This window comes from Varanus komodoensis, unplaced genomic scaffold, assembly GCF_004798865.1.
Source record: "Varanus komodoensis strain SLA01 unplaced genomic scaffold, ASM479886v1 scaffold55, whole genome shotgun sequence".
In the NCBI taxonomy this organism is placed as follows: Eukaryota; Metazoa; Chordata; class Lepidosauria; order Squamata; family Varanidae; genus Varanus; species Varanus komodoensis.
This window is the reverse complement of record NW_025336157.1, coordinates 624736-651983: the sequence shown is the minus strand read 5'-3', so window position 1 is coordinate 651983 and position 27248 is coordinate 624736. Positions and strand designations below refer to the sequence as shown.

General features: G+C 46.6%; 2 protein-coding genes across 2 annotated transcripts in view; one reads left to right on the top strand and one right to left on the bottom strand.

The window, feature by feature from the left end:
• Positions 1 to 2790, bottom strand: part of LOC123032656 (acylphosphatase-2-like) — a 7798-nt gene extending 5008 nt beyond the window's left edge. The window contains exon 1 of the mRNA XM_044448726.1: positions 2736 to 2790. Coding sequence (XP_044304661.1) covers positions 2736 to 2790 — 55 coding nt within the window. The remainder of the gene's footprint in view (positions 1 to 2735) is intronic.
• Positions 2789 to 27248, top strand: CUNH11orf80 (chromosome unknown C11orf80 homolog). The gene is made up of 16 exons (XM_044448359.1): positions 2789 to 2849; positions 10062 to 10223; positions 11146 to 11199; positions 12679 to 12779; positions 15446 to 15529; positions 16460 to 16515; positions 18959 to 19030; positions 20373 to 20559; positions 21291 to 21444; positions 21721 to 21858; positions 23181 to 23302; positions 23675 to 23785; positions 24101 to 24199; positions 24652 to 24778; positions 25458 to 25726; positions 27195 to 27248. Exons 1-16 carry the CDS (start codon positions 2789 to 2791, stop codon positions 27246 to 27248), a joined length of 1851 nt encoding a protein of 616 aa, XP_044304294.1.

Here is a 27248-nt window from a genome sequence, read left to right as displayed (position 1 = left end):
CCGGCAAGACTGGAGGATGGATTGTCGGAACCAGAACCCAAGGGCTTCCTCTTTTGAGGAAGGGGCCCCAGTAACTCTGGGTCAGTTGTTTGCTTTTGTTTTGGGACTGCCACCACAGGGCTTGCTGTTCCCCTGGAGCTGGGGTACCGACCCAAAGGCCTGGAGCCCATCCTTTTCACTAATTCTTTGGTGGTTTCTCATCTTCAGATTTTTTTATTTTTATTTTAAAAGGCTGAAGTGGCTCTTCTAGCGAGAGCTTTCAGCTAAAGCATGTTTGGCTCTCTCCTCCTGCCTTCGGTCCTGGCATGAGAGCATTGCTGAAGTGGAATTTGGCCTTCGGGCCGAAAGAGGCTTGGCCCCCGTGTGCCAGAGAAGAAAAACAGGGACAAACCGATCCCGCTGCATCACAGCAAACGGCTTGGGATGTTGTCACCTAAGCACCTGTCAATCAAATATCGCCATATCGTCCATGGAGTTAAGGTTGTCCTTGTGAAGTGCATCCCTCCTTTTTATGGCTTCATGCTGGGAATAGTAGGAGTTAGAGCTCTTTGCTACCCAGGAGCGTGTGGCGCTGCTCTCCCTCCCCAGCGTGGCTTCACGTAAGGGCCAGAGGTTGCGATCCTAAGGAATTCAGAACCAGCGTTCCTAGGACACAGCCGGGCAGGCATCATAGTCTTCATGAGGGCTGCTAGCTCGGCATATTGTAACTACCCTGTGATTTCAGGAAGCTTCCGCAAGGGTCTCGAAGAAAGTAGATCTTGCAATTAGCATCTTCTTCTTGCAGGGCAGGTCTTTTGTTTTGTGACTCTTCTAATAAATCGATATTTTAAAATACTCTATTATCGATTCCATTTTAATCCCTCTTTTCTCCAAGGCAGCATTAATCTCTCCCCACCCCCATCCCATTCATAACCCTGTCAAGACAGGGAGAGATTTCAACCTACGGATTGTTGAATTCTGGGTTGCCATGATGTCCGAATGCGGCTGTGTTAGCAAATTTTGGTTCGGTAACCACCAAGTACCCCGAAAGAGCCCATGGTTTAATACTGGATCGGTTTCCTTATGTTTTTTTGTTGCCTCTTCTTCTTACAGGGAAGGGTGCTTTGGCAGGTGTCAGAATTGCTCGTGGTACCAAAACATTTGCGTTCTAAGGGGCTTTTCGCTGCAGCCGCTGGCTTCGACTGTACCATCAGCTGCCCAGCCGCATCAGTGCCTTGTCGTATCAGTGCAGTCTATCCTAATCTGTACCCTCACCGTGTTCCTAACTGTCGTGTGTGGCACCTGGAACTATTCAATCTGCTCCCATCTATTCAGGAGATCTTGTCCCAGCTGAACCGGTCAAGCCTGCTTTGCTAACATCTATCGGAAACGCTGCTCCCATCTCCCTCTGTGGCTTCGCTCTCCCCTTGTTGCTCTGACCAAGAAGCTGCTTCCACACAATGATAAACCAAATTCCTGGATAATTGGACCACAATGAGAAGGGGCAGAACGCTCGGTCGCAGCAGCTTGTTTGCTCCTGATTCGCTTCTTTCTTTGTGAAAGCCAGTAAACAAACAGGGCATGAAAGATGAACCTGGGATTACAGCTTAACTGCACCCAAACAAGCTAAGATCACATTCATAAGCCAGCAACAAACCCTGGTTTAAAGCTACCTTCTATAGATTATTCAGGCTCGATAAACCATAATCCTGGTTTTAGACGTTACGCGGAGTTGTCTCTGACTTGTGTGTTTAACTGTTCGCATATAAGAAGTGGTTAAACGGGAAGAAACAGCCTGGCTGTACCTCCTGCTTACACTGTAGTTTGATCTCCTAGAAATAACGATGTGTCATTACATAAGAATACAACCCATATTACCGTGCCCCATGTGACGCTCTTCTATCCAAAATTTTTCTTTTATTTCCTCCAGGAAACTGCATTCAGGGTCCACCTTCCCTTACAGACACATACAATTTAGGAAATTGTTGAACATCCAATGCCCTCAAAGTCCTTCAGAGAATAGCTGGGCCCTGCAGTAGCACCGTGCTTTTCCCTACTGCAGGAGAGACTGTGGATCCTATAGACTTGATCCTATATGTTTGAGAAGCAGGAAGAGCTCCTTCAAAAGGCAAGCATACTGCATCCTACCATATCCTAAATGGCAAACGCGTACAGCAAAGCTCTGGGCAAGCCCCAGCGCCCCCCCCCACCCCCATCTGCCTTTTTTGGCTGGGGAAGCAGCTGAGTGCCTTCCCTGATCTATGCTGGCTCGGGCTACTCTGCTTCTTGACTGCCACACATCAAGTTACAATTTTTAATAGCCTGGAAGTGGCTGTTGAGGGCTTTCTTTTTAAAAAATCATGTAAATGAGGTTAGATCAAGGATGCTTAAGTCCCCTTCCCTGAAATGACCCAGATCACAATACAGGGGAGAAAAAGCAGTCACGGATTCAAAGCAAATTATCTTCCTGTTTCCAATTAGGTTCTCCAACACCCACGACCCCAGTGTATTGGCTCCAGTGAGGCTCCTTCGGGGTCCTGGCAGATGGCTGGTCTTTTATGCAGCAGATCCACCCTTCCTCACTGCAGCTAGAACTGAAGCAAGAATTAGCAGGCAGCTGGCTTCTTATTTCAGGGAGAAAACTATTTGCGGCAATGCGAGCTGCAGGAATCTGAGCAAAGCATCTCGATACACCCAAAAAAAACAAAAAGCCATCGAGGACGAGGGCTGAGGAGAGGAAAACGGAACACACTCACCCTGGACGTCCCCATAAACCTCATAGTCGAACGCCCAGAGCCCTGGAGAAGCCATGGTCCAACGCAGGCTGCAGGGAGCTGGCAGGCGCTTCCGCCAGACCGAGACCGAGAGAGGTGCGTGTGTCAGCGATTTGATCTGCTCACTGCAGCCACTTTGGCCTGGCGACGACGCTGTTACTAAATTCAGCTGTAGGGACAGAAGCGGCGTGGCCCACCTGGAATAAGAAATAAGATGTTTCAGGCATCATAATGAAGAAGGAAGTGTTCCTTGACATCTAGCCAGAGGTGCCTGCCACCCTCGTGATTAACCCCACACCAAAGGGACAACAGGGAAGAGGGTGGCCAAAAGCTAAAAGATAAATCTGATCCCAGGGAATCCCAGGGAAATCTGATTCCTAATCAATAGGAAGCTGCTCTCTGGTTGCGTTTTCCCTCCTCATTGCTGTGCCATTTAACGTACGCCAAGGGCTGGGAAGAAAACCGTGTGCCAAACGTTTTATGCCCGTACTTAGCGATCTGGCATTTTTCCAGCCCTGGGCTGTATCCGGTTTCCGTCTAGGGCAAGCCCCGTTCACCCCACCGGCTCTGCTCCAGTAGGATTGTCCTCCTCCATTTATCACCCCCACTAGCCATCCCAGCAATCTGCCCTGGGAGAGACGAGAAGGGGAAGCTGGTCCACTCACTAGTCCTGATGAAAGATGTGACTTTTCCTCCTCCCTCCCCATCCCCTTTTCCTTGTGCGTCACGTCTTCTCAGACTGCAGAGGCTGACTTGTTTTGCTGCTTATAAGCAAGCGGGGTGCAAACCCCTTTAAAAGAAATCTAGATTCAGAAATAACCTGGCTGCAGATCCAGCCTCCCTTTAAGCTGCACCTAAAAGAGATTTGCTACCATCTGGTGAGAATCTGAGGGAGGCGGAAGCACTAACGGAGCCGGCCTCTTACGAGCCGCAATCCATCCACGCCGCATCCATCGGAAACATAATGTGCGATTCCTCAAGGGGTCCCCTGCCAATCTCATCGCCCGTGGACACGCGTAGGCACAGGAGCCGAGAGCTGCCAAATCGAAATGTCAAGCGGAAAAGAGGCTCGGGATCTCTTTTTGCCAGTCCTGAATCAAGCCCCCTTTTTTGGAATGGCGGCGGTCTGCAGCAGAGGATGCAATTTAAGGAGAAGCCTTCATTAGCCCACATTTCTTCTCTTCCCTCTGCCCTGGCAGAGCCAGAAGTGTGAGCAACGGTTCCCAAAGAGGAATTTGTGGCCCTTTCAAAACAAGCGCACCTATTCTGGCATAAGCTTTGGGTAGCACTGTTCAAATCCCAAGGGCGATCCTATTCCTGAAATGCTTGTACCCAGACTAGTGTTCGAAGCCCCCGCTAATTCAATGCACACCCAATATTTACCATTTTAAGACAGGATCCCTGTCTTAAGCCAACAAGGGGCAAGCATCGTGAACCTTGATATTTGTTTTTAATTTGTTTGTTCTGTCTCTGTGTGTATACACACACTTCTGCATGCTTGCACTGTGCTAGGGGGGGAAAACTCAACGTAGAAATACAGTGGGGACAAATTGCATTAGGAATGGGATTTCTAGAGGAGAGGTAATGCATAGTCTAACTCTATTTATCCGAAGGGCATCTTACTGAATATTTCATGGGGTTAACTTGCAAGTTACTAAGGCCAGGATTGTAGCCTTATTTTGCTTTCTAGGTCTTGATTTTATTATAATTGGGCAGTATATGGCAAGGAGGGTGCGTCCACCAGAAGTGACCAGCAGTAGCTCTTATTCAGGGAAGAAGCCGGCAAACATAACCCGCAACAGCTATCTATCTTAGAGGGAAGAAGAGGCAAGCAGCCCTGCCGGGTCCGTCGGCTGGACAGACTAACCACGGGCAGGACACGAGCGCCGCTCCCGCCCATGCTCCCCAGCCCCCAGGATGCCGTTGCCCATGAGGACTAGCGCCTTGGCGAGCCTTCTCCCCGGGAGGCCGCCCACTCGCCCCGTGGAGGCCCGCGAGGGGGGCGGGCCCCGCCCCTTCGTGCCTCCCCCCCCGTTTCCCCCTCGCAGGCACGCGGGGGGCGCGTGACGGGACACGCCCCTCGCTGCTGCCGCGCCGCCCGCTTCCCCCGCACGCGGCCCGGGCACGTGCCTGGCGGGGGCGCGCGGGGGGCTTTGCGCGGGAAAACGGCGCGCGCGCGGGCGGGCGGGCGGCCATGGCGGGGGAGGGGCGGGCGGCGGAGGCGGCGCGCGCGGTACGCGTGTCAGAGGCGCGTGTGAATGCGGGGCTGAACCCAGCTCCTCAGTGACGGGCTAGGCTAGTGCTGGGAGGGCAGGGAAGAGGCCGAAGCCCCGCGGCTGAGCCTGTGAGGAGGGGCTGAGCAGCTTGTGGGATATCTGTGCAGGGAGCTTGGGGGGAATACCCTTATTTCTTAGACCCCCGTCCCGTGAGGAGCCCGAGGCGGCCTCCCTGCGCTGTATCCTCCCCACAGCCCAGTGAGGAGCCCAAGCGGGGGGCCACTGCCTCGCTCAAAGCCGGCCCGTTGGGCTTTTTATTTATTTAATGCTATGCCTCACGGCAGGAAGAGGCATTATCCCCGCCCTGACCTGCTATCCTGCCTCTTCTCCTCTTGTGAGGGCCACGGGTGGCCTCCGTGTGCCAGCCCATCCTTGCAACAACCACCCTGCGAGGTGGCCACGGCCGAGCCGACGAGACCGGAGCCCGGGTCTCCCCCGGCCATGTCCAAACCCCGATCCCACCCCGGGTCATTTCCACTTTCCCAGCTCACGTTTCCCCCTCTTGCAAGGACCCCAAAGACAGAGGCACAGATACTCCTCATCTCCACTTTATCCTCATCGCAGCCCTGCGAGGCAGGCCAGGCCAGCCAGGGACCAGTCTGAGGCCCCCCATGCGCCTCCAGGCAAGCGGAGACGAGAACATGGGTCCCCCGCCAGCCCGACCCCCTCACCCCTGTGCCACAGGGGCTAATTTGGGGGCCCCGATGTGTGGTCTTGTGGGAGGAAAGGCAGAGTGGAGTAATGGGTTGAAAGGAGCATTTAGGGAGCATTTGGACCAGTGGCTTTGTTTTTAACATTCTATATATCGCTTTTCCACAGTTCACTGCAACAGAGTACCAAGAAGGACCATGGTTTGCTTTTAACAGGATGCAAAAACAGGCCAGAAAGAAGCTTCTTTTCTTTCAACAGCAAAGGCAGGCTAAAATATCAGCATCAAAATCACCCACTTTCCTGCGTTGCCCTAACTGTGCCATCCGATGCCTCTGAACCCGGGAAGTGCTGGGATTTACAGGACAGAATCCTAGGCCATTTTCCCCATCTATGCATGCATTATCCACTAATGTGGATAAAACCCATTATTTGCATTTCTGTAGAAGGAGCACACACACTGGCTTGTGCAGAAACTGCTTCTCTGAACTGCAGCCCACGGGTTCATTAAGAGCACACACCTTTGCAAGTTCAAACCCAAATCCTTCGACTCTCAATCTAACTGGCTGAGGAATGCTGAGAGTTGTAAGAACGTTTGTTGTCTAAGCGTATTATATTGTTTCTGAACTGTCAAATAACCAAAGCACTTGCAACAGTTTACGGCAACATACAAATGCAAGAATGTACACTGTAAAATACAGCTCCACTAAAATAAACAACAACATTAACTATAACTACTATCAGAACTAGCACGAGATACATATTTTTCACTTTCAAGCCACCCAATAACTGGAGCTCTGAGTGATATACAGATACACTAGAAGCATAAAATATATGTGAATATATTACATAAATTTATGTAAATAATTAAATAACATCCCAATGTTAAATAACAAAACCTGCAGCAGAGAGTAAACGCCAGTTAAAACTAGCAGCAAAAGAAAAGGACTTCAGGGTGCAGTGCTAGGCATGTTTAAACAGAAAGAAATCCTAAAGCTGCCACATGCCCCAGGCAGCCATGTTTTAGTACTGTTTACTCGCTAGACATGCGTAACATGTAAATGTATGTATATTTTCTCTAATCTGAAGCTGCAGCATCTGGAATCGGCATTAAAATGTGGCAATTAGAATTGGTGTACAGGCTCATCTACCCTCTAGTGGTTGCTGAGGATGCTTGCTTCTGGATTTGTAGCTTTCAGATGGAGAAAGCCTTCTGCTGCGGGGAGAAAAAGCTTTTAAAGCCCAAGAGAAAGCTCAGGGGTTTGAAGGCCTCACATGGAACACATAATTAAATAAGCCGCCCCGAGGCTTCGGCGAATGGGGCGGCATAAAAATGTTTTAATAAATAAAATAAAATAAAATAAATATCCCACCCGTCCCCATCTTGGCGCCCTCTGGATTTTTGGGTTGGATCTCTCGGCATTCTTGATCCATCGATTATGTTTGCTTGGGCTGATAGATACCGAGGTGGTTGACATAAATTTCCTCTTCTCCATTTTATCCTTCACAACGGTCAATAAGGCTGAGGGTCAGTGACTGCCCCAAAGGGGTCCAAGGTCTGGCTGGGGAGTTGAAGTTAGATCTCCTGCTCCCAATATAATGCATGGAGATGCATGCAATTTTATGTGAGAACAAATGTGTCGGTCTTCAAGGCAGAGCTGACACAGAGCATGTGCCCTGGTTTGCATGCAGAAATCCCAGGCTTAATCTCTTGCATCAGCAGGGAAGAGCACAGGGGGAAACACCCTGCCCCACATCCCTGCTAATCAATGTCAGCAATACTGGGCTAGACAGACCATTAGTCTGACTAGCTCCTGAGGCAACACAAGACTCTTTCTATCTATGATCAAATAGCTGGAAAAATCCAGGCTTTTAGCACTAGGGAAATATCAACATACTTTCCATTAATGGAGAAATTGGTTTATAGAATCAGAAATGGGTATTGAGCTGCCACATGCTTCCCCCGGTCCTCGCATATTAGCTTTTGGCACAGAAACCCTGACTCATTTTAAAATGGAGCTCCTCACTGCTTCCAAAAACAGGGCCTACTTGTTTAATGTTGCTTAATCAGGTTATCAAGTGGATTTGATTACAGTTTAATCAGACTGCTGCTTGTTGTAATAGTTCATTTAAAAAAAGAAGAAGATAACACCTTGGCTGACTGTTATATATAGGATCTCAATGGATCCTAATCCTACCAGCCAGAATCATATTCCCTGTTTATGTGGGTTACAGCTTCACAGATACAAATAAAATGTTTAGCACACGCCTGTGAGGGAACGTGTGCGTGTGTACAAAGCGGCCCACGGTAATTGGCAGCCTAAGTGATCAGGCCTACTGTGAGAAGTATTTGAGAGAGGAGCAGCAAGAAAGCTCACATTCGCATTTGGGAGAGGTCATGGGCGGTAGGAAGCGGACTGTGACCTACCTAATGTCTACTGATTAGTTTTATTACAGGGAAACAAAGCAGGCAAGATTAACAGTTTCTGGGTTGGAGGAAAGGTGCTTTTCCCCCCCGCTGGCAAATTAGGCAGCATGTGGTTATAAGCAGCATGACGGCTGTTCTCTACAACCTTGCTGGTGACGGGAGCAGGAGAAAGGCAGCGAAGACAGAGACAATGATTGAGCTTAAAAGGAATTAGCTGTTTTATCAGGGTTAGTTCCCTTCTCTTAACAGTAGAAAAGTTTTTTGTCAGAGATGCGGAACCTGTGACCTTCTAGATGCCAGACTCCAGCTCCCATCAGCTGCACCCTCCATAGACAGTGGTGGATTATGGAGATTGTAGTTCAGTGTCAGTCTGAACGACAGTGTCAGTCTGAATTCAGTGTCAGTCTGGATTTTTCAAGCTGCAGCAAAGAGCAACTGTAAGGGCCTGAGCTGGATTTGCAGTAGGAAAATAGAAGGAGTAAGAGGTGAAAGCCCATCCTCCGTGCCACAGTTCCAATCCAAGGTGGCTACTTTTGAAAGTTCAAAGATGGTGGAGATGCATTCATGGACCTCTGTAGTTTAATCCGCATCACAGACTAATGGTTCAGAAACCTATAATTCAAGCGGAGAATCTTTGATCTCTTCCCACGCCTTTACCTGTCCTTTCATGGGTGATCGAACCCTGATATCTATCTTTTCTGCCCTCAGACAAGCAGTAACTCACACATTTTAAATGGGTGGGTGGAACCGTTTTGGGCATACAGTTGGGCGTTTTGAAAATATCCTATGTGAAGCCACCTTGTTGTGAAAAGGGAGATAAGTGATGCTGGCGGAAGAGGTTCCAGTTGCCTTTCACCTTGTTAGCAGAGGTTTCATGTCTAAGGCTGTGGGCAGAGAAGGGGCTTGCTATTCATCATGCTTCACCAGTGGTTTCCCCAAATGCTTCCTTTCTGAGACAAACATTTGTGTTTGCTAGCTCTTTTTCCTCTTTCTCCAGCTTTGTAGCAATTTCCTGCCTGATATTTCAGAATTTGCTCTTGGATCAAGGGTGACTGGATATTTAGCACTTTTAGGATGCAAAATGGAAAGAGCAGTATTGGTTATTTCCTGATAATACTGATAACTAGCCTGGAGATGCTAGAGGCTCCTGAACTACAACCAGTTTTATCTATTTCTGATATCCTCTCCTTTTAGAGAAGGAATTTTACTTGAATATTCAAAGTAAGCATAGGTTACTTCCAGATGTACAGCACCTAGCATTACCAGTAAAAGTAACTGTGCAGCTGTTTGGTCTTTCCCTCCTTAACGGATCTTTTTGTGGTAGAAAGAAGACAGAAAAATGGTGGGAAAACATGGAAAGATTACAAATGGAAAACGGGGGGTGTATCTTGACTAAGTTCTTATTGCGTACTTGTCCTGCCTCATTTACAAAATGTTGTAGAAGACCCACATAATACTGCTTTCCACCTTGCTTTACTTCCCCACATTTTTCACTTGCCATTGAAAATCCAATAAGAAAAAAATAGAGTAAATGCCTTTGGATTGTTGATGCTAAGACTCTTCTTTCTGAAAGCGACTGGCATCTGCGAAAAGCTTTTAATAAAATCTAGATTAGAAGAAGGGCAGTTGCATAATAAAAGCATCCTCTGGAGAAACCTACCATAATAAAACATAGTTATTATGGTAAATGAAAATGTTTAAGTAATATCAACATGGTAGAATTGTGTAATAGACTAATGTGGAACAGTAGAAAGTCACAAGCAAGTGGTAAGAGAAGCCAACTCCAATGCTGGATCCAAAGATGCTTGTAATCCCATAGAAGCTTTAAGGATATGTTACCATGCCTTTCATTTCGAATGTTTTCTGTACTGGTGCTTAAATAAACAGATCAGGAATAGCTGTTTCTTCTAAAGCAAGAATCTGTCTGATATCATACATCGCTGCCCATTTCTCAAGGTGCTTTACCATTTCAGATTTTGGAATATCTAATCATTCATCTTCAGTATCAAAGGGAAGATGAGCGGGAGGATTTTTGCAAAGTACAAGGAACACTTGTGGTTTCTATAGACATCGAAGATTCTTTTGAGCATGTGAATCAATCCCATTGTACAACTGTTGGTAAGTACAATTAAAACTGTTCCTTCAGAAGAAGTCTATGACCTTCCGGCAATGGGTGGTATTCAGTGACAAGCCACACATGATGGGAATGTACCTTATACAAGAAGTTTCCAGCTTCCTGCAACTAACATCTCAAGCCTGGTTCTCATGGGCACTCATAGGTTAAAGAAACTCCAGTTTAACCCAGAGTTTGTGTTGGGGTTAATTATATCCAAAACAGCCCCCGCATGTTACAAAAAGAAAAGAAACCGGGAAAGCTGGCCTTCATCCACCAACTAGGAATAACTCTTCTTCCAGCAGCCATTTTGAGTCCCAGATGTTTCTGGCATGTCTACCAACAATTAGGTTGTATCTTACACATCAAAAAGAACAGGAAATACAAGAAAAGACAAAAGAGGGCAAATATTTGCATAGAAAGTGTCTGTTAGTTTAGATGGATATATGCAAATTTGGAAATAATTACTATAAATAGGAATTCGGCATAGAGAAGAGTATGACTGTGATTTGAATCTACTGCCCAGTCCAGTTTAGGTGCAGCACTGAATGGGTGACTTTGAGGACTGCAGCTGTCCCTTTTTTGAGCTTTGAATTACAATTACAACTTAATGTTGTAAGCCGCCCCGAGGCTTCGGCGAATGGGGCGGCATAAAAATGTCTTAATAAAATAACATAAATAAATAAATTGAATTGGCAGCCCCTCAATCAGAAGATGCCTTCAGATGGAGGCATAGTCCTTCCAATGGAGGATTGTCCTCTTTAAAATAGCATATATGACCATCCTACTTACAGTCTGGAAAACTGTTTACAATGTTTCTATATTATTTAATAAACTTTGAGCCCCTGATGCCTGTGGTGATGGGAAACAAGTATACTTAACGATGCATACAAATCAGAAATGAATAAGCTTATCTTTTCATTGCAGTTTCAGCAAAAGGTGATTTCTGCTACAAACTCCTGAGTGAACAGATGCACAGAGGTAATTATCTTACCGGTTTCTATAGTTTGAAGATTAAGTACACAAATGTTCCACTCAGTCAGGCCAAAGGACTATCTAGTCCAACATCTTGTTTCCCACAGTCACTCAGATACCCTAATAGGTAACCCACAAGCAGGACATGAAGGCATTAGTACCTTCCCTCTTAATTCTCCCAGGAACTGGCATTAAGAGGCGTACAGAGCTTTGTGGTGTAGATTTTTCTGACTTGGGAGATATTTAAGGCTTGAGGCTTGCATCCCATTTTGTCTTTCAAAGGCTGTGGGGACATGACTCACCCAAAACTGCAGAAGTCAAGGGCCAAGCTTTGTGAAATTTATTAAAAGCTGTTCTAATCCCATAATTAAACAGTGGCCCGAGGTGGTGCATTCCGTGTCCCCGTCCGTAAGTGTTCATGTGGGAGTTACGTGTTGGCGATTTCCTTTTCTTCCCAAATAATCGGTGCTAGGTAATTTCACACTTCTTGCAGAGCAAAAGCAAGTGCCCTTCCGCCTCCCTGGTTTATTTGTGCCTCCTGAAGAAATAAATTCACTTCCGCCAGGGCCGGGTTGCAGAACCCTTGCCCTGCGGGCCTAATGTAACCCTTGTGATCCTCTGCCAAGCTCAAGACCTTTCCTGCGGTGCTTCCAGGGAGAGGACCTGCTTCTCCCCTTTATGCGGGGAAGCAGTGAGCAAGGGAGCCCTGCTGTTTGTGCCAGTGGAAGAGTGGCAATCGCAGCCAGTACGTGAGCTGGCAGGAACAGGGCCAGCACTGGGAAGAGCGGGCGCGGGGACACCAGGCGCTTGTGAAGCGTGGGAGTGGCTGGCGTTGCTCCTTGTGTCACGGTGCCACCCTGGGACTGCTGGGTGCCTTGCAGAGCCCGGAATGTGGCCAGTGGTGGAAAGGACGACTCTTCTTCCTGGCACTGGCCTGGCCCGTTTTAGCATGGCGAAAGACTAAAAGCGTTTGGCGAGGGGAGCATGCCAGCACTCGGGGACACTACAACGGGAGGGCACAATCTGTTCACTTAGCCAAACGGCGTTCAGCACCCCTGCTTTTGAAACACATAGATGATAGACACCTCGCCTGCTTCCAGTGGTAAGAAAAATGAGAGGAAACGATAGGGAAACACAGGAACACAAAGGAAAGAAAACAATATCAGGTTACAGAAGAGAAGATTACGAGAAGAGCCCCCTCTAAAATCCTGTGAATGAAGCAGGGTAATGGCACAACCAAAGGCTCATCTGGAAGCACCATTCTGGGGTTATAAAGCTGCTGTGCTTGTCACTGCTTATTTTCTCCCTCTTGGGAAGAAGACGATTCTGTGAAGGACAACTGGAGGCAAGGATTAAATGAATTTCCTGTGTCTGCTGGTGGGAGAGTCCTTTCCAATCTTTGGCCTGTTGTTGTCCCCTCAACAGGGCTTCTTTGTTTTGTTTTTATAACAATTAACTCATTCCAGCAATTTTTCTGTCCTGAAGATCTGGAACGCTTGCTGTCTTTTTGCCAGAGCAGGACCCAAAACGAAAGTGGCTGTCCTGGTGAATCGCTGCACACCACGCCTTTTCGGTTCTCCTTTGAGGTGAGCCTCCCCCATGGATTTGGCCTCTCAGTTCTTACACTTGGTAGTCTTTTGGGGCTAAGTGAAAACCTTTAAATTTTCCCAGGTATTTCAGCCCTGAGAAATTGCATTAGGTTTTACATCTTAGCACTGCAGCTGGATTTTATCTTAGCTGTTTACTTTGGATCTATTCTGTTTTTAATATAAGCCACCCAGGGAGCCTTTTGGCTAAGGGTGCGGCATATAATAAATAAAAAAATAAATAAAACGTAATGCTGCGTTGCTGTATTTGAAGCCTTTCAGTTGCATTTTGTGGGCCACCTAGAGAGACCGGGCTATTAGGCAATCAGGAAATGTAAAAGAGAATATTCTGCAGGGCCCAATTAATACTCTAGTTATTCTTAGTGTGGACAAGTCACACCTGTGCCAGCACTGCAAACAGCCATGGTAACATTCGGCCTTCCCTGCACTTTGCTAGGGATGGATTCCACGGAAGCGCCTCCTGCTCTCTTTCCTTAGGCTCTGGTGCTCTGTAAGATCCGGCCTGCAAGTTTTTCATGTGGCAGCTTATGAGAAACCCGGGACAGAATTAAATTCAGCCACAGTTGCATCCTAGTTCTAACCAACAGGAAACCAGAGGATACAGGAGTTTACTAGCTGAGGTCTTTGCCGATCCCTTGGCCTGTGCCAACATTTTAAACACTACCTCTTTCCAGATGCACTTGTGCTATGTGTTCGTGGACCAAGATGCTGAAGCAGCTAACCTTCAGAAGACAAACGAGACGCAATATGGAATGTACCTTTGCAGTTTAGACAATGAGCATATCCCCACTGCCTCTGCCACAGAATAGGAACTTCAAGAGTGGTTTCTGTGAGGGCTGCTGCAGGAGAGGAAAGGGTGTAACTCCTGCCACCCTACCAAAGGCTGATTCCCAATAATTATCAGCTAGCCCCAGGATTTGCTTTTTTAAAACAAAACAAAACTGCACAGGTGCGAAGATTCATACATGGTGCCTAGTCTAACCCTGAGAAATGGCCTGTGTTGTCTCTGCCTACCTCGTCCGTACTCGGTGCCTGTGGTCAGATGCAGGGGCAAGGACGGCCGCCACCTTCTTTTTTTGTTTTCTGGCCACTTGTCTTTTCCAAGAGACGCTTCATTCAGACAACTGTCCCAGACAGCCCTTCTGGTGGTCTACGCTACAAAATCAGAATCTTCTCCAAAATGGTTGTTGCTGTCACCACGTGCAGGCAATTCAGTGTGCAAGCAGTAAATTCAGGATTTCCAGAAGGGGCTATGGATTAAAAAAATAGAAATAAGATGAGAATTAGGCCCCTCAAAAATTCTATTTAAATGACATTATAGCTAAACTAATTTCAGTATATAATGTAGACAATGCCAGGAGCCATTCCTATCTACAGTTGCTTACGTGTGCACAGGTATCTACAGCCACAACGTTTCGGAAAATGAAAAATCAAGAGTCTTGTGGGTTATAGAGTTGAATACTGTGAGGTGTTTTAGAACAGCAGGCCAGAAACGCTGTCATGTAGGAGGCATTCTACAGCTAATTGCATCTTTTTCTCCTTAATGACTTCTCTGCTGCAAGAAAAAAGGCATGAAGAAATGGTAGGGAAACAAAGGGTTATGAATAAAAGAAGGTGGTGTCTGGTCTCCTTGTAAAATTCCATGAATGAGGCAGGCCAACGGTGCGATAAAAACCTCTCCGAGAAGCACACACGCAAGCTCGCTCGCTCGCTTGCTCGTGGGATGTCTGGGTGGGCACTGAGCAGCTATCGAAGAACAAGCCCCTCAAGATGTGCAGGGGCCAGCAAAATGACCCTCCCCAAACCACACCTAGTCAACAGCTTATAGCTGTTTGCTATGGGGAGTATTTTTTAGAATATGTATATGGTAAAAGGGATGGATTGAATCCCAAAAGAAAGCCGCAGTCTGGAACTTAGAAGAGCTGAGCAAGGCTGTCATGGGCAGGATATTCTGGAGGACTTTCATTCGAGGGACTGCCCTAAGTCAGAGACGACTTGACAGCATATAGCAGCAGCAGCAACAATGGTAAATTTGGCTACAGTTTCCAAAGTCCACAGAAAGTGCCAGAGAAAGCAGAATTCTGCCTGCACAACCAGAACAGCCAATATAGAGCACATTAGCATTTCTGGTACAGCGATGCCCACAGTTGCTAAATGAAGACAGTGGCCTAGATTCTTGTTTACGGCATGATAATAGCGCTGAGGACCAGGATTCTGCTCAGAACTGGTTAGCGAAGACAATTTATCCCCTTGTGTAGGATAATTGTCTCTGGCGTGGTGTTTAAACACTTTTACATAAGGGGTGGCATGCATGCCAGTGCCAAGCGCAACCGGATGGGTCGGAGGAGGCAACAGCAGTCCCACGAACTTGGCAAAGCACATGGTAAGCTGAAATGGAGGAGAAACTGCTGCCTCTGACAGGATTTGGTGGGCTTAATATTTTGTAGAAACAAAAAGAGACTTATATGCCCCTCAGATTTTTCCATTCCTGTAACAGCATCCTTTGTCTCTGAATTAAAACACTGGACTTCCTGGCCTGGCAAAGAGGAATACATTGACAGCTTTGGCAGTTTAGCGGATGAAATTCAGCTTTTCATATATTTTGGAAAGGAGGCCTTGACAAGGTGCTTCTTGTGATTTTCCAGCTCTGTGAAAACATCAGAACTCTCAAAGAGGACTGTTCAGCAATCGGTCATTTCATTCATAGGATCAGCCTTGTGCACCCAACGGTGAGGCCTTGCTTCTTCACGCCTCTTGGCTGAATGTTAATCTGAAATGTCTTTAATTATTAGATTTATATCACACCTTTTTCTTTCATTCAAAGGACTCAAAGTGGCTTACATCATTCTCCTCCTGCTGCTCTCAGCCTCAGAGCAACCCTGTGAGGTGGGCTGGGCTGAGAGTGTGACTGACGCAAAGTTGGTTCCATGGCTGAAGCACAGGGACTAGAACCCAGAGTCCCTGAGTCCCAGTTCCATGCTCTTAACCAATACCCCACCCCACACTGCCTTTCTTGGGATTGACTGGCAGAAAGCAGAATGTTTACAGACATCCAGGGCTCGCTCAGGGCACAGGGAGACTTTGTGGGAGGTGGCTAAGATGAAGATTCTGCTTCCTGACCTCTGAAGTAATCCACATAATTTTTGTTTGCTTTTGGAGGTTCTAGGCCCAAAGTGTGTGTGGATGGGGCTGGAGAAGACCTTGCCTCAGTATAATGCAGTTTCTTATCTCTGTATTTTAATTAGTCCTTTATTCACACTCATTATGACTAGATTATTGCATTGTTTTAGGGGAAGGACCATAAAAACCCTAAAAAGCCACTGTCACGGTTTATGTAGACAATACTGAGCTACACCATAGTCTGACTCAATGTAGACTATGTAGACTTCATGTGTTTATTTATTTATTTAGAACATTTTTATGCCACCCCATTCGCAAAAAGTCTCGGGGCAGCTTACAAAACAAATAAACAATCATACAATTAACCTTAAAAATCCGGAGACATCTCGGCACAGATATAAAAACCAATAAATACAATCAACAATTAACAATTAAAATATCATTTAAATAAAAAGGTCTTGGCCTGGCGCTGAAAAACAAATAACAGTGTTCTTTAACTGTTTGGAGCAAAGCTAATTTTCTGCTGCTCTGCTTTCTAGATCAATTTTCATTACTGTGTAAAAATGAATGGTTCCTTCACTGCTGAGACTTATAGGTGAGTAAACATTTCGTCCACAAAGTTATGATGTCAGCTGCTGGCAGACACTTAAAACACCTGCTATTCATAGCTGAATTAACCATTCCTTGTTAGAATGTCATCACTATTTGATATGGCAAATGAAATCTGCAAAAAAATATATTGCAGTGTATTCTCCAGCCAATCAGATTCTCCAGGGTACTATAAGCCAGAGATAGCAGATGTGATCCCTGCCAGATGTTCTTAGACTATAGCTGTAGTTATCCCTGACCACGGGCCATGCAGACTGAAGCTGCTAAGAACTAGAGTCTGACAACATTAGAAGAGCTGCAGGTTCTCCACCAATTTAAGCGGCAGAAGCAGGAAATCTGATAAGCTGCCACTCCTAGTTCTCCGGTTTTCCAGCTGATACTCAGTATGTGGTAACTGAACGTGCTCAGCCTGAATTAGGCTGGGGAGAAATCCGCTTTCATTTCTGCAGGGTTATAGTTCTGTAAACATCGGGGTCTCCCCAGATAAGCTGGGGAGAACCTCTCTCAGAAATTAAAGAACTGGCATTGCATATTCACCTTAATAGTTACTTCCGTTTAACAAATGAGCCTAAAGTATTAATGCTCTTTCCTTCCTGCATTGTTTTCACTGTGAGAAGAATTGAAGCAAAGAAGAATTCGGTATGAAATCCACTTAAATTATGTTAACCATCATTCCAGATCAGTATATGTGAACATTCTAGGAGGAAGACCATAAGTTTTACTCTGTTTCTACCCAAGCAGAGACTGTTACTCCAACGTAGCTAGCAGAAACAAAACTTTTGGGACATCTCCAGCATGTATGTGCTGAATGTGATCTCATTAAGAAGTGCTTTAAATAACAGTATGCTAGCAAGGTGTGTGTGTGTATGTGTGTGTGTGTGTTGTGGGGATGGTTTCTTGAACAACAACATAGACTTTCACTACTTAATACTACTCTGTTATAGCTATATAAAAGTTGCCTTCCTCTGTATCTAAGCTCAGAACCTTCCATAAGTCACAGTACCTTCTTATTTTATGTATATTTCTGACTTCTTCAAGGCTTACGCTTTTTAAAAAATCAGCTGAAAACAAAGCTGCTAAACGTAGATCTTTATACTGTCTTTTTTACCCTAAAAACCTATAACTTCAGTTCCATTTCACTGTTACATAGTCCACATACTATAAGTGTCAAAGCCAACATACTTACAAGTTTCCTTTTGATAGCAGGAAAGCTCCGTCATAGGCCTCTCTATCTAGGGAGACCTGTGGTGCTGGCCATTTTGAATTCTAGGTCTGTCCTGGTGGCATCCAAGAGCTTTGCCACCCCTCAGAATATCAGCAACAAAGAATGCCTGTTCTTCCTTTCCTGGCATCAGAAAGGATCTCAGACAGTCCTGAATGAGTTGGCAATTTGGCCTGAGTTAGGCTTCCCCTGAGTTAGGACTCTGTTAACTGTCAGTCCTGCAGCTCTAAAGCCCAGTCCCACACGGATACCAAGAGCTGCAGGGAGGCTGGCTGTTCCGTCCAGTGCCAGTATCAGCATAACCTCAAAATACAGGGCCATAGGCTAACTGCTGCATTGTTTACACCGCAACACTCTGGGTTCCAACACCACACTCACAACCTGTGACAAGAAGTTGTTTACCAAAAAGCAGGAGCAAGGAGCATGCTCAGTCATTCCTGCTCCTGCATAACGAATTCTAGGTTAATTCAGCCAAGATTTGCTTTTGCATGCCAGCTATGTAAATAGGCTTGGCATTAGGGTGGCCACTTACACATTGCCAAGAAAAGAGAAGAAATGCATCACAAAATAATGAAAGAGGACAGATGGCATATGCTGATTTATATATAGCGTGCAAAATAGAAATGCTGGGTGTACTTTAGCAGAAATACAATCCATCCCATCATGCTGGGGAAGCCAGGGGCTAGGTGATTTGGGTGCTTTCTGTTCTGTTTTGCCGTACAGGTGTAGTTACCGGTGGATGGACAACTTCAGGGCCCCCGTTTTCCTTTTTATGGTGCTTTCTCTTTGAACCAAATGTCAGTTGGGCACATTCAAAAGATAACTGTCTGTATAAAGTAGGATGAATGTCCCCTGGTACTTCCCCTTCTTCTTCAGTAGCTTTCAATGCAGGGTTTGCACATTACAATTTTTCAAATAGCTTTAAGAGATCTGGCAGGGGGACATCTGGTCCATCCCCCATTCACTCTGTACACGTATGGGAGAGCATTTCTAGTCGTTATGATCACTCTTTCTCTGCCATTGTCTTGAAAGCAACCTTGTAAACACAATGTGTTGGTTCTTTATGCACAGAGATACTTCAACCTTGCTAATGAGAAGAGGGAAGGAAAGGGTGTAATTGGGACTTGTTTACTTCTATTGATCTGAATGATTAGTTTAAAAATACCCAAAGCAGCAACTGTTCAAACCTCTCTCTTCTGCTGTTTAGCTCAGAGAGGAACAGCAGCACATGTCTGCCAGATGGGACAAAACTATGTATTGATGGGAGTCGTTTTATGAGGTGAGGAGTCGGGGAAAGGGGCTTGCAATGCAGGTGCTGAGTGAGCAATTATATGTGGATCCTTCAGAGCAGGTTGTGCGAATGGAGTTCAGAGGCATTCGCAAGATATTTGAGGCCCCATAATTGGAGCAGCTTTGTGGTTTTGCTCCCTGTTTTTCTGACAGGAAGCAAAGAAAAGCCGAGGCACATTGAGCACCTTTAGAGCGCTTAAGTGGAGAGAAACCTATGGGCTCAATTGACTGAGACATTTTCCTGCATGAGCCCCATGGCCATGAATGGGAGCTGTGCAAGAGCATTACTATGGGTGACCTTGGGAAGTTTCCATTGTAGGCAGAGTTTGCGTTGAAGATGAATGCCAAGTATTGAGAGGGTTATGCAGTGCTGCAGGGTAAAGGAATCCGGGCGCCAGTGCACTTCATCTCCTTAATCTTCTGGCCACAAAACCCTGCTTCAGACAGCTAAATAATTTACTTGCAAAAAAAAAAAAAATCTCTGATGGTTTTAAATGGGATGGAAGAGTGCTCCTTATTTCATAAGCTGACCTTTGTCACCTTGCAGATAAGAGAGGCAAGAAACTGCGCTTTTGTGGTGAGCTTCACTGGCTTTGTCAGAAAAATACCTTGGAAAAGTCAAATTTAGCACCCCAAAGTAGGACCGGCTGCCCACAGAAGGTTGCCTGTGAAGAAACCATTTCCCATCTGCCGGCACCCATGAGAATATGCTAATTAAGCTCACAATCCTGTGGCTTCTGCCCTTGCTGCACAACCCTCCAAAGTTGGAGGCTCACATGCATCCTGTGCATGGAGTGAGATGTGGCAGCGGCAGTCTCCACCACCGCTGCGCTCTGTGCCACGCATTTCATCTGGATGGAAGTTGGAGCACCAGTAGGAAGTGGGGTCAACCCCAGCCTCCTCCTGACACCCACCTTCTTAAGCTCTTGGAGATGCAACTGGCACAGTTCTTTCCGTGCCGGCTCTGAGGGGACAGGGTGGGAATTTGGCCTTTGAACCTCAGAGGTGGGACTGGGAAAAACCCTGATTCCCCCAGATGATGCTGGGAGGCCATAGATTACATCCTAAATATATGTAAGCTATCAAAACTCGGACAGATAACAAGCCACAGAACATGGTTTGCTTTATTGCAAAAGTGTGCATTTGTGTTGCATGGGAATGAAGTCGGGCAGAGCTCTGCCAGATCCTGAGGCCTCCGAGCCAGTCAAGTCCAAGTCCCACAGTCCTTAATTCTCTGACACCCAGTGGTCCAGCAGTGGCCAGTGTTGTCTTCTTTTCTTGATTCTGTTTCCTTCCTATCTCCCACTCCTTTCTTGTGTGGATATGACCAGGTCAGTATCCAGCGATACGATCTCTTCCTGTGACAGAATCCACTCCACAGCGGGCGAGCCGGTTGGCCTCTTGCTTCCAGACGGAGTCGCCAAAGGAGGCTTCAGCGGAGAGCTGAGACTCACCCCTGTTGCGGCCCTGTGGCCCTGCTGGAAATCCTTCCCGAACCAGCCGGTGAGGATGGCTGGCGTCTCTGTATCCTTGCTGTGACCAGCAACCCAGATGGCGTGCGGGTGAAGGAGCACTCATTTCCGCTTCCAAGCAAGGCCCTCGTCTTACCACTGGATTGCCTTATTCATGGGGTTTGTTTTGCAAGGGGCTCCAGATTGTCCCTTCATCTGGTAGCTTTTCCCTGTTTTCCCATCACTTCTCTTTTCTCTCCACCCAAAACTATTCTAAAGAATTAAAGACCGAGTACCCAGGCAGTGTCTTCAGATGAGGGAGGGCACAACTGGAGAGCCAGGGCTTCGCTGGAAGACAGTTATTAATTGAAGGCGGCCAGTTGCAAATGCTTCGCATCCGCTCCAGCCCCTTTCTGACAGTGGCGTAATGAATTCCTACTTGTGTGCTATATGTAGGCTATAGAGCTATTTTTATAAACATGGCCTGACTTATCATTGTTATCACTTAGTAGCTTCCTTAATTAGTTACAGGGTAGCTCACATTTTGTAAATTTGTGCAATTTGGTTTGTGACCATTCCCAAAATGGTTGCATTTTGATGCAGTCCCACCCGATAGATGATCACTTTTTTCGTGTTGGGTAAAATATATTCATCACACACACACACACACACACACAATTAGCAGAGGTTCATACCAAGAGCTAGCTGGCCCAAAACTGACTGTGGCCACATAGAAACACATTTTCTACTAATGTCAGTACTATACCAGTGCAATTGAGCTGTTTTTTCCTTAGTCAGCAACATATATTTCTTTATGACCCAGCTGGCCTGCCCGTGTTGTTCTCCACGAAAGGGACAACATGTTCTTTCTTTGATGATCCTTCGTGTTTAGCAGCATGGGAGAGATATTCCTATCAGGCAGCTCTGAATTCAGATTCCTCTTGGGAAGAAGGTAAGATGTGCTACGTTTATCCCATGTCATTCATTTTGAGGCAACTAGTTTGAATGCTGGAAAACTGCATCGTAATAAGTTCATCCTTGTAGCTTTCCTGAGCACAATCTCAATGCTTTCATTTTCAGCCGCTCAGTATACTGGTGAATACTTATCCATGGTTGCTTATGGGTTCTTTAGACTAGGACATGATCGTTCAGTTGTGCATCTGTTTTTAAAATGCACTGTCCCTGTCTTTGTTCTCTAATTCATATGCCATATGATCTATTCTTACAGATACAGCAAAGCCTGATGTCAGATACCAGCTTCACACCAGCCACAATCAAGAGCCAAACACTCAGGAACAGACACTGCTGCTCTTCCTTTTTCTCACTTACTCCAATCAATTTCAGGACAAGCCAGTCTATAATTTCTGTATTTACAGCTGCTTTTATCTGCACATTGTTAGAGTGTGTGGCTAGTAATGCATTTGGTTGTTCTAGAATGATCCAGCTTCTGGAAGCTGGCCGAGGCGCTACGAAGTGAAATTTATGGTATCATAGCTAATCAAAAAATGCATTAAAGCATGGTCTCTCTCTTAATGTCTCTCATCTCCCCCCTCCCCATCTTAATGCAAGGCTTTGGGGTAAGAACATTTCCTGATCTTGGAAACCATATCACAGAGGACAAATAATTTAAATTAAGCTTTTATTTATGCCTAAAGGCATAGTTATTCTTCCATAAAAAACAAAGTTCATGTGGATGTAACACTTAGAACACTGACGGCACAATTCTATGCAAATTTAGATGGGGGGGGGGAGGCCTACAACTCCCAGCATGCCCCCACCCTTCTTTTGTGTCTAAACTTGCACAGGATTGCGACCTTAGTGGTGCATGAAACACACCGAGAGCCCAGATGACTGCATGTGCTTGCGCTGCTTTCAGCTCTGAGCATGCTCCAGTGCTATAATAGAGACCCAGCTGTGAATACTTAAGGATTTCCATGTATAGATACCAATTTCACTTCGTTATACAGTTGGGATTCCTTTTCACAATTTTCTTGACTTAAAATAATTGTTAAAAGCAGGGCTTTATAGTCCGAGAGGAGGACACTGCCCCAAAAGCCTGTGCTTTGGGGAACTTGCTCGGCTGATAGAGAGACAAGTCTTACCCTGTCCCTTTTTATGCAGCTGTCTTCACACTGCACATGACTCATTGCTGTTTGTTTATTTAGCAATGCCATCATTCAGTCAGAAAAGGCTTCCAGAACACTTTGAAGATTAACATTAAGATATCTCGTGCCCTCAGGATTAAAGCTCTAAGGCACAACATGAAAAAAAAAGGGATTGGGAGGGAAGAGGAAAAAGGCAGAAGTCAAGCACTCGTTCTCAGTCTCAGAGCTCCCCCACGTGTTCTGTTTTGGCAAGGAAGGGTGAAACGAGCCCCCTGCAGCTGTTTCTGCTCTGGCAGATGCAGGGAGCAAAACGAGTCTCCCCTGACTGTGATCCTCTTCCTGGAAAGCGGAGAGCTCCCCATGAGTGGAGGTTGACCCCAGCCTGATACCCCTCTGCCTATTTTTCTTGCATCCTTTTTGGCAATCCGACAAACCTGCCACTGCCACGAAGTGCCCCCTTTCGTTACAGCCTGCCGGGCACGTGCCTTTTGCACTCATTCTTGCATGGCAACTTGGTGATTCCAAGCCACTGCCCTTTGGCTGGCATTGATCCGTTGTCGTTTTCGCTCTTGCCCTGCTGCAGGGGACCGGCGAGTGATCCTGTCCCATCTCTGTCCTATCCTCTTGTGCAGCGAGCGGGTTGTGAAAGGAGCGATCCAAAGGCTTCTCAATGGGATAGTGGAGCAGCACTGCAAAGTGGCTCAGGTAAGAGGCTGATGAAAAAAGATCAGGCCATTGAGACCAAGAGGGAAGGGCAACACTTGGCCCAGGATCCTCAGCTCCTCTCTTCTCTCCTCTCTCCTCTCTCCTCTCTCCTCTCTCCTCTCTCTCCTCTCCTCTCCTCTCCTCTCCTCTCCTCTCCTCTCCTCTCTTCTCTTCTCTTCTCTTCTCTTCTCTTCTCTTCTCTTCTTCTCTCCTCTTCTGCTCATAGATTTGTATCTGGATAAGTGATGGAATGTCTGTCCCGAAACTGTGCCCACAAGAAGCAGACACAGTTTGGGTTGGGGGCATTTTGCTTTGCAATTAGTATAACGTCTGGGCTATGTGATACCATGTGGAGCTCTTGGATCTTTACAGGAACAACAGAAGCTCGCACTCTCTCTGCCCATCATGGCAGAAGCGCTTTGCAGCATAATTTCAAGCAGCACTGACAATGAATTCAGAAGGAGATGTCTCCAAGGATTACGGGTACAGTCATAGCAATTAGAGAACTGCATTGAGCCATCAATTTAATGGTATAAAAACTGTGCATCAGTGTAGGGTGGGGTAGCAAGTTATTCTAGACTCGTTCCTTGAATTTATTCGAGGAAGGCTATGTAGGAGGAACCGGATGTGCATGGTGGTTTCAACAAACTCTTCATGGTAAAATATCCTGCAAGGGGAAAGGGCAAAGAACCCTCTAGATTAGAGGGTAACACACAAAAAGGACTATATAGATAATATATGTATAATGCTACAGCTGCATCTTGTGCCCGCTCACTCTCATATTGTGTGTGTATGTAGGTTGCAGATACCCAGGAGCTCCAGGTAACTCTCAGAAAAACCATCAACAAAGCCATCCTTAAACAGTGGAAGCCCAGCAACACATGTGACAACAGAAGGGCAAGTTTTATTTCTGAACAATCTCATTGTTCACCTTTGCGTTTTTCCCCAATTGCTTGGCAGGATCTCAGTTCCAGTTGTGTGAGAGAAAGAGTTAATCTCTCACTGAAATTCTGCATTCTGATGTCCAGTTGGGGTCTCTCTGCAGCTCATTCTGTAATACAACGTATTTTACATTTATGGCCGCGTGTCCACTGTCGAACTTGGAACAGAACTCCTGGTTCAAGCCTAGGTTAATGGGGTGGACATGGCAAGTCAACACACCCGTTTCTCCCTTCCTGTAAAAGCCGTAAAATAATACAGTAGTTGACGTCATGGGTGGCTAATGAGGGCAGATGAAACAGAACATCATTACACTCTCAGAGCCTCATTAGATAAGGCCTACACAATGGCTGCTGAGTTGCTGCACTATTGTCGATCCAGTGTAATCTGTATTCCTTGCTTTGCTACAGCCGTTGCCTAAAAACAATGAGGCAGGGCAGCCGAATACAGACCTTGCTTTATCCTCCATCGCCCAGAAGCCACTGTGCACCTACAGTCTTGCGGGACCAGAGCAAGGAGGCAGCTATGGAGGAAAAGGTAGGCAGGGGTGGGGTGAGGTGAAGCAACTGAGAAGACAAAACGGACATTCTGGAGTTCAGATGCTAAACTGAGATTCTAGGATCCCACCCCTTCCTGCTCTCCACAGATTTCCCCAGGATGACTTGGTCAAAAACCCTCTTGAAAGTCCTAGTAATGTGCTGTTTACTTAACGAAGAATTGCATTATTAATAATAATTTAATCTAAATGAAATTTAGAGAGCCATTGTGATGTCGTGGTGAAGAGCATGGGACTGGGGACTCAGAGGATCTGGGTTCGAGTCCCCGCTCGGCCATGGAGCCAACTGGGTGACTTTGGGCCAGTCACAGGCTCTCGGCCCAACCTGTCTCACAGGGTTGTTGTTGTGCGGATAAGATGGAGGAGGAGAATGATGTAAGCTGCCTTGAGCCCTTTGTAGGAAAGGCAGGATATAAATCGCAATATAAATAAATAAATGAATAAATAAAATATCCCACTCACAAATCTGCCATCGGCACATTTCTCATGCTGAAAATAAAATGTCTGTCAAAACATCTTGGAACGGGAGCAAGATTGGTCTGGCCTTTTGTGCTTTATTGGGTTCGTTGTGCTTGTAAACATGTGTAATATACAAACTGCATTTGGGTGCGTGGCTTCATGCACACCAAAAGAATCCTCGTCTGATTTTATGTCCTTCAGGACTTCTGTTTGACAGATCAAGCTCTGGTAGGATAAACAAGACAAAAAAGAGGAAGCCACCAAGTAAGGAGCTCCGCTGGGGCTTTTCGGAAGACCCAGATACCTCGGGGAAGGCGCACACGGAGGAAAAGACAGAGCCAGGGCCAACAGAGCCGGGCACTGCAAGATCTTCCTCTTCATGTCCTGAAACCAGGCCTGCTGCTGTCCTGCACACAAGCCAACGGAGACCTGCAGCGCCATCTGTGAGCCAAGATGGAGATGTGTGGCAGGTTTGTTCTGCCATCAGATGAAAGCGATGAAAAGCCCTATCCTAGTTAATAATTTGGACAAGGCAGTGTAGAAAGTGGATGCCACATTAACAGCATCAGCCACCGACACAAGGAGTCAATCAACCTCTCTGCTTCAGAGGTGCCATCCACAAAATTAGACCAGGTTCTATCCCAGTAGAGAAGCTGTAGCTATTACTCTGTACGTTTTCAGAACTGTGCAGATGTGGGTCTTGACAGCAATGGCCTTGGTTAGTTCCTGGCCTCGGAACCCTTTTTCAAGGCAAGAACGTAACCATGGGGCTTGTGATACAAGACAATTGTTTATTTAGCAAATTTGTATGCCACCTTCAGCTAAAACTGACAGCTCATATCTGAAGAATAACAACATACAACACAAAATAGATACACTGACATTTGGTTAAAAATACCAAAGCGTGACACAGTTACAAAATCCAGCAAAGCAATAACATTTGCATAAGGCCTTCTTCGTGCTCTTGTGATTCCTCACTCACAGTAGTCTGCAGGTGCCGCCGTTCTCCAGGGCCTCTGATTGCAACCACTCGCAGCTGAGACAGGTTCCTAACCGGGGAAGTCTGGTGACTGTGTGGCCAGAGGCATAAAATCCTAGTATATTTGCAGTGTTCCCTTATACCACAGTGCCACCTTCTGGCGGTCCGAAGGAACGTATACAAAGGCCAAAAAATAAATCCCCCCCCAACAATAAGAGACATAGAAAGAAGCTGAGCTTAATCCCACGAAGAACTGGGAAGCAGAAACCTTTATAACATGGCCAGTTGAAAACTTTATGCAGACAAGCCCATAGTCAAAATGATAAAATGTTCAGATCCCTGAGCAAACAGAAATGGTGCCAAAAGCACATCAGACTCGGCACAGGGCCGCCCTTTCTGGAAAGGGCACTTCCCCGAAGGAGCCCCACGCATGAGAAGCTCATCTCCTGAACTGCAGAAGGTATGAGATCTTGGAAGAGCCCCTCTCAAATAAGGTCAGGACGACACGACTGTGCGAAAAGTACCGAGGTCTCAGTTGCCTAGGCCTTTAGATGCCCACCAACCGTGAAGAAGCCCGGCAGCAGGGCAATTGGCCGTTCCGAATGGCATAGCGCGGCTGCGTGTGGCGCTAACGGGCCCTTTTGGGAGGTCCTCCACACACCAAGTGTTGCAATAGCACAACCCTGACGTTACCGGTGCAGGAGGGGCGGCAGCTGCCCGACCCTGCTTTGTAGGGAAAGGCTCTCCGTACCATGGAGGCTGCTTGAGCCTCCGCTGGCAAAACGGCCCCCCCCAGCCCCCCAGACTGCGAGCTGCGCCTGCGGAGGGAGTGCAGGGCTGCCCGGAACTGGCTCAGCCACCCCGCTGGACACAGCACCTGCCGCCCCTGCCCCGCCAGTTTATCAGCCCTCCTGAGCCAGTACATTTCTGACCCCGGATGTGCGCTTTTCTGTTGGCAGGATGACGACTGTTGGAACCGGGAGGTCTCAAACCTGACCAAGTGGCCACGCTAG

Coding starts and splice junctions, on each gene's coding strand:
- CUNH11orf80 (XM_044448359.1), top strand. CDS start 2,789: ATGGTCCAACGCAGGCTGCAGGGAGCTGGCAGGCGCTTCCGCCAGACC. Junction 24,779..25,457: donor AGGCAGCTATGGAGGAAAAG/GTAGGCAGGGGT, acceptor TATGTCCTTCAG/GACTTCTGTTTGACAGATCA. Junction 25,727..27,194: donor AAGATGGAGATGTGTGGCAG/GTTTGTTCTGCC, acceptor TTCTGTTGGCAG/GATGACGACTGTTGGAACCG.